The sequence below is a fragment of the Rhinopithecus bieti genome, unplaced genomic scaffold, assembly GCF_001698545.2.
Source record: "Rhinopithecus bieti isolate Rb0 unplaced genomic scaffold, ASM169854v2 scaffold_33303, whole genome shotgun sequence".
NCBI classification, from domain to species: domain Eukaryota; kingdom Metazoa; phylum Chordata; class Mammalia; order Primates; family Cercopithecidae; genus Rhinopithecus; species Rhinopithecus bieti.
Window position 1 is genome coordinate 173,930 of NW_016814421.1, and position 12,478 is coordinate 186,407.

The 12,478-nt window shown below is 38.9% G+C and overlaps 1 protein-coding gene across 1 annotated transcript in view; it reads left to right on the forward strand.

Moving 5' to 3' along the window:
- The window catches only part of RAB27B (RAB27B, member RAS oncogene family), a 68,908-nt gene that overhangs the window by 47,557 nt on the left and 8,873 nt on the right, over positions 1 to 12,478 (forward strand). The window contains exons 2-4 of the mRNA XM_017850129.1: positions 3,039 to 3,204; positions 4,837 to 4,922; positions 9,803 to 9,906. Coding sequence (XP_017705618.1) covers positions 3,058 to 3,204; positions 4,837 to 4,922; positions 9,803 to 9,906 — 337 coding nt within the window. The 5' untranslated portion in view covers positions 3,039 to 3,057. The remainder of the gene's footprint in view (positions 1 to 3,038; positions 3,205 to 4,836; positions 4,923 to 9,802; positions 9,907 to 12,478) is intronic.

Consider the following 12,478-nt stretch of genomic DNA (forward strand, 5'->3'; position numbering starts at 1 on the left):
CCTTGTCAGAAGCTAGACTAGAACTTCCATTTTTAAAATTTTCATCTTTGGGCCTAACACTATGTATTGAAGACATTTAACTAGATTTGCTCATGACTTAGCGTTTCTTGAGACTGTCAAGCATGCATACACACACATTTGCCAAAAAAAAAAAAAAACAGTTAACTTTAAGCAAAATTATAAAGTATGTAGATGTGTCTTATTGACTCCATTCTTTTCATTTTTTCAGGGAGCCACAGAATCTAGTGTCTTCAATTTCACACCCCCACCCCAAAACTCTGCTCAAAAAATTAAGGCTTTTGCCTAGGGAAGAATTTGGCTTTAGTTACTAATATCTTAGAATAAATTTAAGCACTGTCTTTTTTCTGAAAATTAACAGTTTCATCCAGTTCTACTGGTGAAATGACAAACATTATCACCCTCCAAAATAGTTTTACATGAGCAAGTTTAGAGGAAGAGGGAAAAAGGTAGAGTGATGGTGATAACAGACCTTAAGTGTGGGGGCAAATCATACCACTTCAGCAGAAAACTCCTCTAGCTACCCATTTGGGTTGACCAAGAGCAGCAAGTAAGAATAAGAGCAGCAACATATTCAATGATACAGTCCTGGTAAAATATTTTACCAGGCTGGGTGTGGTGGCTCATGTCTTCCCAGCACTTCGGGAAACTGAAGAGGGTGGATTACTTGAGCCCAGGAGTTTGAAACCAGCCTGGGCAACATGGTGAAACCCCATTTATACAAAAAATACACACAAAAATAACCAGGTTTGGAGGCATGTGTTTGTAGTCCCAGCTACCAGGAAGGTTGAGTTGGGAGGATCACCTAAGCCAGGGAAGGTCGATGCCAGTCAATTCTATTCAGTCACACAATATAGACATTTTCCAATGTCTATATTGGAATAATTGAGACATGTGTATCCTTCATGGCAATAATTGAGACATGTATCCTTTTATTAAGGAAAACTGGTCTTGATGGGTGCTATGGATCTCTTACTAAGAAATGATTATTCTTTGTCTAGATCTTTTTTTTTTTTTTTTTTTAAGAGAACACCGATGGTCAGCAAAAATCCATCCAGAGAGCTCTACTAGTGAAGAAAGTGTGTTATACGGCAGGAAAGCTTTAGAGCAAAAGTATGAATTTGCAAATTTAAAAACATCCTACCTCAAAAAGCATTAATTCACGAAAGAAACATACATTCATAATAGAGTATAATGTAAAGCAATGCAAATATTCCAAATGATATAATGATACTGGATTATTTGATGAATACCTCATTCTATTCTTCATCATTATTTACCCAAAGACATAAAAGTTTTCAGTTTTGATAGGTAACAATATAAAAACAAAAAAAATTGTTTTAATTTTTTGTACATGCACATGTACCAATTTTTTTTACACATAAAAATTTATTAGAATTATCTAGTAATTTTAGATATGTCTGTATTAGTCCATTTTCATACTGCTGTAAAGAACTGCCCAAGACTAGGTAATTTATAAAGGAAAGAGGTTTAATTGACTAACAGTTCAGCGTGGCTGGGGAGTCCTCAGGAAACTTACAATCATGGCGGAAGGTGAGGAGAAAGCTAGGCATCTTCTTCACAAGGCAGCAGGAGAGAGAGAGATAGTGAAAGTGGGAAGAGCCCCTTATAAAGCCGTCAGATCTTGTGAGAACTCACTCACTATCATGAGAACAGCATGGGGAAACTACCCCCATGATTCAATTACCTCCACCTGGCCTCTCCCTTGACATGTGGGGATTATGGGGATTACAATTCAGGATGAGATTTGGGTGGGGACACAAAGCCTAACCATATCATGTCCATAGAATAGGCCGTTGTTGAAATTTAATTTTAATTGTCCCAGAATGCTTAAAGAATACGGTGTTTTCTGGATCTTCAGGAGTGGGGAAGTCTTCCTCCCTCTCACATAATACTGAACCTTTGCATTCTAGAAAAATCTGCATAGGCCTTCCTTCACATGAGATATGACCCATTTCTATTAATATAGCCCATGATTCAGGAAGTTGTACTGAGCAGTAAATTATTTTGCCCAACTCAAGAGTGGAGAATTCACCAAGTAGGTAATTGTGTCATTCAAATACATGTCCTAGTATTCTCGGTGTTACCAGTACAGGATTAAAGCTTGTCATGTCAGTTGTTAAATGTTTTAAATTAAAAAGTAATAATTTGTATACAAATTATATAGAAGGCTCGTCCTGCATGGATAGATGCAAAACATATCCCTCTGCTTTTTTCTTCCATTATCTGTCTATAAGTGATGTCTCTCTGTAGGATATCTGCATCATCTTGAACTGGGTTTTCAGTTCCCTGTGACTCTCTCCTCTTCCTAATACCATCCTCCTAATCCCAAATGCACTGGTTTTAAAACACAAGTCTATGACTTTTTACTTTAAGTTCTACTATTGCTGTGTGATATGGTTTGGCTGTGTCCCTACCCAAATGTCATCTTGAATTGTAGTTACCATAATCCCCATGTTTCATGGGAGGGACCCAGTGGGAGGTAATTTAATTCTGGGGGCAGTTACCCTTATGCTGCTCATGTTGTTTTCATGATAGTGAAATCTCACAAGATCTGATGGTTTTATAAGGGGCTTCGCCCTTTGCTCAGCTCTCATTCTCTCTCCTGCTACCCTGTGAAGAGACTCCTTCTGCCATGATTGTAAGTTTCTTGAGGCCTCCCCAGCCATGTTGAACTGTGAGTCAAACCTCTTTCCTTTATAAACTACCAGTCTCAGGCAGTTCTTTACAGCAGCATGAGAACAGACTAATACACTGTGGCAACTGATATTTTGCATATTTTCCATATGAAGTGATATGATGTAAAAAGATTTGTACTGAGTAAAATACTAGATGTGCCTTCACCCCTAAAGCTGCTTTGATCAAGTTAATTTTGAATATGGCAGAATAGAAGTATTTGACTTTTTAACCCTGAAAATTAAATTTATGTTGTATTTTGATATAAAGCAAAGGAAAATCAACTTTAATCAAAACATACTTGTTTTCCCTCTCCTATACAGACCGACCAAGACCATCACTATGACCGATGGAGACTATGATTATCTGATCAAACTCCTGGCCCTCGGAGATTCAGGGGTGGGGAAGACAACATTTCTTTATAGATACACAGACAATAAATTCAATCCCAAATTCATCACTACAGTAGGAATAGACTTTCGGGAAAACGTGTGGTGAGTTTTAATGGTACTGCTAACCTTGTCACTCATCCCCCTATATAAAATAAGAATCAAGAAGCTATGTTTATTGCACTGGAGTCTCTTTTGTCACATGAGATTAATAACCTGTCATTTTAATTTATTTTAGACTATTATTTACTACTTTTCAAATATAAATAACATTTTCCTAGAAAAGTATTAAATGGCACTCTCTTGTCTCCCAAAGTATACAAGGAAATCCAAATCAATATTTTACTGATTTGTATAGTGTGTTTTCTACAAATTCTTAAGAAATCTTTCAAAACTTGAATTATTAGAATCTAAAAACATTAACTCTGATCTGAGTTGAAGTCCTCAATAAGAGCAAGTGATCATTTCCCCACTCTTAAGAAATAAGTTAAAAGTATGATTGGCAAATATCTGGAACATGAGCTTTTTCTAAGTTCTTGCTGCATTTTTATTTATGTGTAGACTCAGCCATCAATCACTGGCTTCTTATGAACAGAATGTGAGACACCAATCATGCTATTTTCCAAGATAAGAGAGTTTAAGTGAGAATCACAACCACTTCCTTCTCCTATGCTAGACGCTATTGACAGGAATAAGGATATTGTGACATGTGAGATGTGTAGCATAGGCACAGAAGCTCAGCCAGATTTACTGCCACCCTGGGTATCCTTGATTGCCAAGATGGCTGTGGCTTCCAGCTGATGTCACAAATCTACTCATTCCTTGAGAATTGGGAAAGAAAACAAAAGAAATGGTAATTGGAAGCCATTGCCTGGGAAGTTGAATCATGGTTTCTTATATTGTGCTGGACCTGATCTGAAAGTCAATACATGGTTGTGTAGGCTTAGCAAACTCCCTGACAACCCATTCAGGGTTTTCCTGCCTTCTCTCCTTTCCAGTGTCTGGGTGTATGTCCTTGCAGAAATTTCCCTTTAAAACATATTCACTAAACTATACTTAAGGAAACTGAGTAAATATTAAGTATTTTAGGCTTTGCTTAAACAATAAAAAGACCAGAATTTTTTAAAAAATTAAACTTTCCTAAAATGAGCCTTTGACTAAATGACTAGTGAAGAAAGGCTTGAAATGTCCTGTGTCAACTTATTGAGAAATCCTCTGCATGTTTCATGGCTAAGTCATTTTGAAAGTCCATTTGACAGTAAAAGATATTTGGGTATTTGTAAAGCACTTTACTGTTTTTAAAAAAATGCTTTAACATCTGTGATTTCACTGAAGTTTGCAGTTTGAAGTAACTCTGTAAATCAGGAAGGGGTTATGGATCTCAATTTAGAGATTAGAAAATAAGACTCAAAGAGGTTAAATGAAGAGTTTGTGTTTGAACCTAGAACTTGGGTCCTAAATCTGATGTTTGCTGCCTCATGAGGAAATGACAGAAGGTGTCTAATTTAAGTTTGCAATATGCCTAAACTGTGCTGAAAATCATACTTGCACTTGACATTTACAAGTGAGAGTACATGTGATAATTCTGGAAAAAAAATATAGAGCAAATATTTATTCTGCACTATGAACTTTGATTATAGTAATTGAGAAAAAACATGCTGAGTGAACCCAGAGAATTTGAGTATTGACAAAATCCAAAGCAACCTCAACTAATGAACATTGTATCTTTCAGGTTTATAATGCACAAGGACCAAATGGATCTTCAGGGAAAGCATTTAAAGTGCATCTTCAGCTTTGGGACACTGCGGGACAAGAGCGGTAATAGTAAATTGCTTTATTTGTAGCTACACATAGCTTAGAAAAACTTACTTTAAAATGAATGCTGTATGTGAATTTGAAAAAGAAATAATATGCAACTCTTCTCCTGGTTTCAAAATAGACATTTGTATCCAGAAATAAAAATAAATGATTTGTAATTAATTAATCACAGTAGCCATGTGCAGTTGGTACGAATTTCAAAATCAGACTTTCAAAATCTCTCTGAAGATTCTTGCTCTGCACTGTCTTTGCACTTTTTAGAAGAAAAAAAGGTTCTCTGGATTTAGTTGAATGAAGATGGGAAATTAACGCCATTATAAGTGCTACTTGAAGAGGGAGTTGAAGAAAGGGTGTTAAGATCTTCCTTGTCTCTTTCTGTTATTTCATCAAAGCCTCTTTGTCCCGTATTGTGCGACTGGCTTTGTCCTTTCAGACTTTGATCATAAACAATTGCCCTCCAGCTAGAATATTTTACTCTTTTCCCACTTTTTCTGATCCTCTCCTTGTACCAGGCCCAGCTCATATTTCCTCCCCTCTATGAAGCCTGTCTGAACATCCCAGCTGAAACAAACTCACTTTTCCTCTGAACTACTGCAGACACCAGTTATTTCACCCTTAAGGTCTAAAATAATTATATGCCACCTTGTCATAAAGTGAACATTCTATTTCTGTCTTTAACTGTTGTTCACTGATTCACTTGGAGCCTTCTCACCCCAACAAAATTGTCATCTTTACAGGTGTGGAGATCTTGCCTGGCTTTTCAGCATTGTCTCTGGTACAGTGTCCAAGCTAATACATGGTAGTGTTAATTCCTTAGAGCTGGAGGTACTATTCCATTGTCAGATGAAAAAAGAAAAGAAAAGATCCAAGATTTCAAAGTGCAAAAGACCCCAAGTTAATGAATCTTTTCAATATTAGATTAAATTAAAAGTGGCAAAAAATTGGCAGAGAGGATATTTAGAAGGCACATACCTCCAAATCCTGCATCGTATGTCTTAGAATGCTTATGCTTGTAAACACTTCCGTCTTTGAAATGAATCCAAAGCGTTCTCGCTTTCAGTGAGTGTAAACGCCAGGAGAGGTGCTGGGCCCTCTCTGTTAGCTTTTTTGACTGTGAATTCCATTTACACACACCCTTCAACACTGCTGGTTCCTCTGAAGCCATTCCTCACAAGAATCTCTGTTCATATGTCAGTTTTGTTGTCACAAAGATGTATGTTTTATAGAGCACTTTAATTCATTTTTGAAGTAATATGAGAAAATGTGGTTCCCATATGTCCTCGCACACAATATGTCAGCCTTGCATGATGGCAGCCTTCTCTGTCTGTCCCCTGAAGGCAGCTGCTCTAGGGGGGAAATGGGGAATACTCAGGGCAGCCTTCGGAACACTTGGGTTATTCATCCCTTGAGAATTTTGCATTCTGTGTATATATAAGGTGTAGCTAAGCAAGATAAACAAAGCCTCACACCTCAGCCCCGTGCCTAAGGACATCTAGCTGTGCAATCCATGTAAGATAATGGGTATTGATAGAAGTCACATCATGGGAAGGAAGAGAAAACGCATGGCCCTTATGGAAACTTAAAGGATACAGGGTACAGACTTCATTCCCAGTGAGGGGGAAGAGTGATAATGTGGCTTTGGGGTCTGTTTCTTCTGTGATCCTAGTGTTCTGGAGCAAAAGGGGGTCATCATTCAACGTGCTGGAAGCCAATATTATGATACTGGATTTTGAGAAAAGGAAAGGTTTTATTGCAAACCGACTTGCAGGGAGACAGGAGGGTCAAGCTCAAATCTGTCTTTTGTTCTGTCTTTTGAAGAGTATTTTTATTAGAAAAGGTTTGGGAAGGGGTGGGTTCTGAGATTAACAGGTGATTCGTGGAAGGAAAGGGGAGGGCTGGAAAGTCCCTGGACATGGGCACTTATCTCTGCATTCTATCTCAGGGGTCACATGTGGAAATTCAAGGGGCGTTAGTATGAAACATGTGGTAGAAATTCAGGCTGTGATATTAGCAAGCTTGTTCTGTATAGATTCCAGTCGGCCATATCAGTTCCAGTCGATTTCAGCCAGTTCACTTATCTCATAAGCAGAGGAAGTTTCAGTGTTTCAGCAAGTTACTTCCTTCTTTATCTGCCATCCTGCAAACTCAATTCCTGTTCATCATTGGTTTCTTTAACTTTTTGGAACATGGTTTCACTGGTTCCTCCACCCTGCTGACTCAATAGACAGAATGAGATGGGTGGGGGAGGCTGGAAATGAATTACTTGTCTCCTCGTGGGGGAAATGGGGGATATCAAAGATACTGGACAGAATAGAGCAGGATGTCTGTTACTCCTCTGAAACAAGCATGTCCTATCCATGCTGCTATGGAGGAGAAATTGTTTGCCCCAATCAGATCACCATGGCAAGCATGTTTTTCAGTAACTTTGTCATACACTCTGGGCAATGAGAGGAAATAACACAAAGTCTTGTCCTCAAATGAGACACACACACTTAAGGAGAGAACAAAGAGCAGTTTTCCGGGCATGACACAATTATGGTCAAGTAGGAGACAATTTTGTGGGTACAGCTAGTCTCCAAAGAGGGATAACTATTCAATCAATGCACTATAATCTCTGTGGGATTCCAAGGAATGGTAGAAACAAATCCACAAGAAAAAACTGAATAAATTTTTTTGGTATTTCTGCTCTACATTTTTAGATCATGATGATGCCCTACAAACAAATCCTACTTTGAAAATAAATAGCAGTGAAAATATCTCTTCTCCCATCTTTTCGTATGAAAAGTATCATTCTCTGTTGCAGTCATTTACATATTTAATAATTGCATATATTTTACTGTTTCTTTCTTTCTCTTGCACTGTTTAACTTCACAAATATTTAGTGAGCAAATACCATGTTCTGAGCCATGAAAATATGATGGATAGCAAGTTAGAAACACCGCTCCCTTACCGTTGGAGCTTACAGTCTAGGATAGAATTTGGATAAATAAACAATTGCAATGGAGCCTTAGGAAAGTAACAGGAAAACAAAGACATAGGCAGGCCCACCAGGAGGAGTGCATAGCTCACATGCAGTGTTGGGAAGGCCCCTTGGGAAAGTGATATTTCTTCTGATACCATTATGTATGTACTCATGCACAATGTATGAGTGATTACAATCCAGGCTCAACGAAGTGGTAGGAAGAAAAGGAAGCACCAAGACAAGGTAACCCACAGAAAGACCAGCATGTGTGAAAGCCCAGGAGAGCAGAGTGAACTTTCTAAGAACTAAAAGATCAGCATGTCTGTGGGTAGTCAAAGGGATGAAGCTGGATAGATGAACAAAGATCACTTCCTACAGAACCTTGCCAGCTTTGTAAGGAGTTTGTACATTAGCTTACGAGTGATGTCTAATCATTAAAAATGTCATTAGTAGAGCATTGATATAATCTATGGGAAGAAATGGAATGGTGATAGGAGTAGGGTCCCAAACAAAACTGGACACAGGAAGCCTAATGAGAAAGCTGTTGAAGTTGTCCAGGTGAGATAGAATGGGTTTGGAAGTAGAGCAGTGGTAGAGTAGATGGACAGAAATGAGCAGGTCAAAAGATACGTGTTAACTGTAGACATCAGGTGAAGGAGGAAGGGATCGTGGCAACCAGAAGGATGGTGATGTATAAATGGAAAAAGAAATAAGGAAGAGTGGCCAGTTTGGTTTTGGATGTATGAAGTTGGAGGTGCCTGAGTTTCCTCCAGGTGGAAGTATCCAACAAGTAATTAGGCATCTAATGTGAAAGGCAGGAAACCTCTAGATCTCTAATTTTGGGCTTCTCAACATACAGGCTACAAGTGAGCCAGGGAAGGGGATAAGATTTTCCAGTCAATGTATATAGAGTGAGAGGGGTCAAGAGTAGACTTCGGAGGAAACCAACACAAAGGATCTACAAATTAGCTAAAATAGGAGACCAAAAATTAGAAGAACATTTAGGATAGGAAGCATATCTCTAGTTCAAAGTTGTGTGCCTTTCTAAAAACCCATTGCCAAATTCAGAACCTTCGCTGGTCCCTGTATGTGGTCTCTGGTTTTGCCCATTGCTCGTATTGAAGTGAATCTCAGCACATCTTTAACTTCACTAAAGATGGTTGGTGGTGACTGGGGTCGGGGGTGGGGGCATGGAAAGCTGACCAGGCAGGGAAAAACTGCATTGCACACGAAAGAGCAAATTGTCCAAAATCCTGATTAGAAATGAGAGTTCTTTCTTCCTTTCCTCAAAGACTATGTCTCTTTTCTGTGCTGACCTCCACTCAGTCCCTCAATCATCTTCCTTTTCCTCGTGAATCCTAGATGCCAACCTGAAGCTCAGTTTTATCCCCAAACAGTGCTTTTTAAAAAGAGTTTTGTCGTCAATATTTTTCCTTACAAAAGAATTCCAGTTCCTGTAGCTAACAAGTTGCGGTTTCCTTCATATCATCACAGGCATTCATTTTCAGGCTACTGTGTGCCAAGCTTTCTTCTGGGCACAGACAAGAAAGATGGAAAGTATAAGTTAAAGTCCCCACTCTAAAGTGCTTTACATTTTAATTGTGGACCGCAAAATGCCCATGAGCCAAAAAGATTCCAAGAAGCTGTGTAAGCAAATCCGTGATTGAATGTTACAAACTGTGTGTTTAAAGTGCTATGAGATCAGAAAGCCAGGAAGTGGTCTTAAAAAAAAAAATGTACAACCAAATCTTCTCCCTTCGTTCTTCAGCAGTCTCTCTGCCCACATTCCCATTTCCCTAGGATATTCCATAAGGGCCAGCCACGGAGAATTCATGCCTGAAAGGGAAACTGTTGTTTGTGTTGTTGTCAAAGTCATGTGGACTAACTTTCAGAACTACCCACTGTGTTTCCTCGGCAGGTTCCGGAGTCTCACCACTGCATTTTTCAGAGATGCCATGGGCTTCTTATTAATGTTTGACCTCACCAGTCAACAGAGCTTCTTAAACGTCAGAAACTGGATGAGTAAGTGGGACTGAGTAATGTGCATTGGCCGCTTTGGGACCCAACTACCCTAGGTGCTTGTTGGTCTTGCAAAATGAAGCCAGATTGGGTACCACAGATGAACTTTCAAAGTCACGTATTGCCTGTGTCACTGCATCACCTTCAAAGTGGTGGCCTTTATGTGGACCACCCTAGGTAGCTTGGAATTGTATTTTCCTTCAATATTTTTAGAGGAAGTCTATGTTGCTTTATCACCACTTGTATTTAAGATCTTTATTATTGTCATTGAAAGGCCATTAATTCCACTTTCCAGTAAATCTTGAAGGACTTCTTAAACCTAAGTGAGCTACTATATTTGACCTGGAGAAATCACAGGGAAAATCGGCAGTATTTTCTGAGAGGACACTGGCACTTAAGGTGTGTTAAACACTAGTGGGTTAATTAGGCATGAAACCAGAGCAGACCAGTCGCATAATGATAAGGTGAGGCACAGCACAGTGTGTTGGTTGGTCAGCTTGCTTGGGAATTTTACTTTTAAAAAATGGTTCAAATGTGAGAAAACCGTGTAAAGACAAATCTCCAGCCTCCGTGGAAACTTCAATATAATACAAATTGAAATGTTGCCTAATAAATTACTAAAGTCATATTGACATACATCAACACGGGAGAGAAGTATTGGAATTTTCCTTTATGTTTTACTTGATGTAGTAATAAAGGGCATATTTCATTTGCACTTTTTATTGCAAATAAGAATTTTGATCCTAGCAGGATATACAAGTAGCAGGACAGCTGAGTCGTCCTATGGGGCTGCTCTTATTTCCAGATTTGTCTGGGCCATCTGTAGCTAGAGTTGTATTTTTTAAAAACTAGATCATGTTTTTCTCCTGCTCAAAGTCCTTCTGTAACTTTCCATCTTACCCTGAATAAAATCCAGAGTCCTTCACTTACCTGCAAGGTCACTGTGATGATGTCTGGGCTTCCTCTCTAGTTCCCTCTTACTTGGGCCAAGCTCACTAGACTTCAGCCAAACTGGCTCCCATGCTATTCCCAATATGAAAAGCTTGCTATTCTCTTTATCTTGTTTCCTCTTCTCCCATTTACAGCCCTGTGCTAGTTGCTTCATTCCCTTCAAGTTCTGGCCAAACCTTATTTATTTCTTGACTGACCACACCATCTAAAAATAGTACTCATCACTCTGTATCACCTCAACACACTTTATAACTCATGGCCATCACCTGATAATGTGTTATGTATTTTTTGGTTTACTTTTTGTGTTAGTTCATTCTTGCCTTGCTGTAAAGAAATTCCTGAGACAGGGTAATTTATAAAGAAAAGAGGTTGAACTGGCTTACAGTTCTGCAGGCTGTATGGGAAGCATGTTGCTGGCATCTACTTGGCTTCTGGGGAAGCCTCAGGAAACTTACAATCATGATGGAAGCTGAAGGGGAAGCAGGCACATCTGACATGGCAGGAGCACCAAGTGAGCAAAAGGGGATGTGCCACACACTTCTAAATAACCAGACCTAATGAGAACTCACTATCATGAGAACAGCACCAGGGGATGGTGCTAGACCATTTATGAGAAATCCTCCCCAACGATCCAGTTGCCTCCCACTAGGCCCCACCTCGAACAATGGGGATTACATTTCAACATGAGACATGGATCCAAACCATACCATTTCTACACTCCAAGTTTTACCCAAACCTTATTTGTCTCTTGACTGACCACCCCATCAGAAATAGTACTCATCACTCTATATCCCCTCAACACGTTTTAGAGTTCATTCAGTCCCAGCCATCACCTGACATGATGTGATGTATTTTTGGCTTACTTGTGTTTTTGATGCTTTCTACCACTAGAATGTAAGCTCTTATGAAAGTGCAGACTTTTCCATTTTATTTCAATGCAATATGCCACACCTGGGTGAGTGCCTGGCACACAGTAGATGCTCAAAATAGATAAATTTCTTATCACTACATATTATGCAAAATTGATAATATATTTTGTATATAATTCACTATTCTATATAATAATTATATAGAACCACTCTCAGTGTGGGTTCAATAACCTTGTAATCAATGGGGAAACAAATTCTGACTTTCATAATTGCCTCTCCAAATGAATGTTTATCTTAGGATCTGTCCTTTATTTCCATTTAATACTGTATTTCCTTACCCAAATTTTGGTGGTAGCATTAGATTCTGAGGAGACAAGGAGATAATAAGCTTATTAAATTCTTTCAGAGAATGATTTGTTTATCCTTTTTCAAGGCAGATGAGAGTCTCCCTTGTTTTTAAACATCTCCAGAAGGATATTGCTGGGATTTAAGATAATTAATTGTCATGCCTAATAACACTTTAATTTTAACACCCAAGTGATTGGTGTTACAGAGTAAGCCTTTCTTTATCTTCTTCCTCTAGTCTCGGCAAGGTAGCACATAGCTTGCCTTATGATAGACATTAGAGCAGCCTCTGTAACCTTGAAAACACAGCTTGACAGGTTTCTTATATTTTTTTCCTTTTTTTCTTACTATTCACTTCCTTCCCTGACCTGCCCTTCCCTCCCCTCCCCACCCCTCCCTCCCTTTCTCCC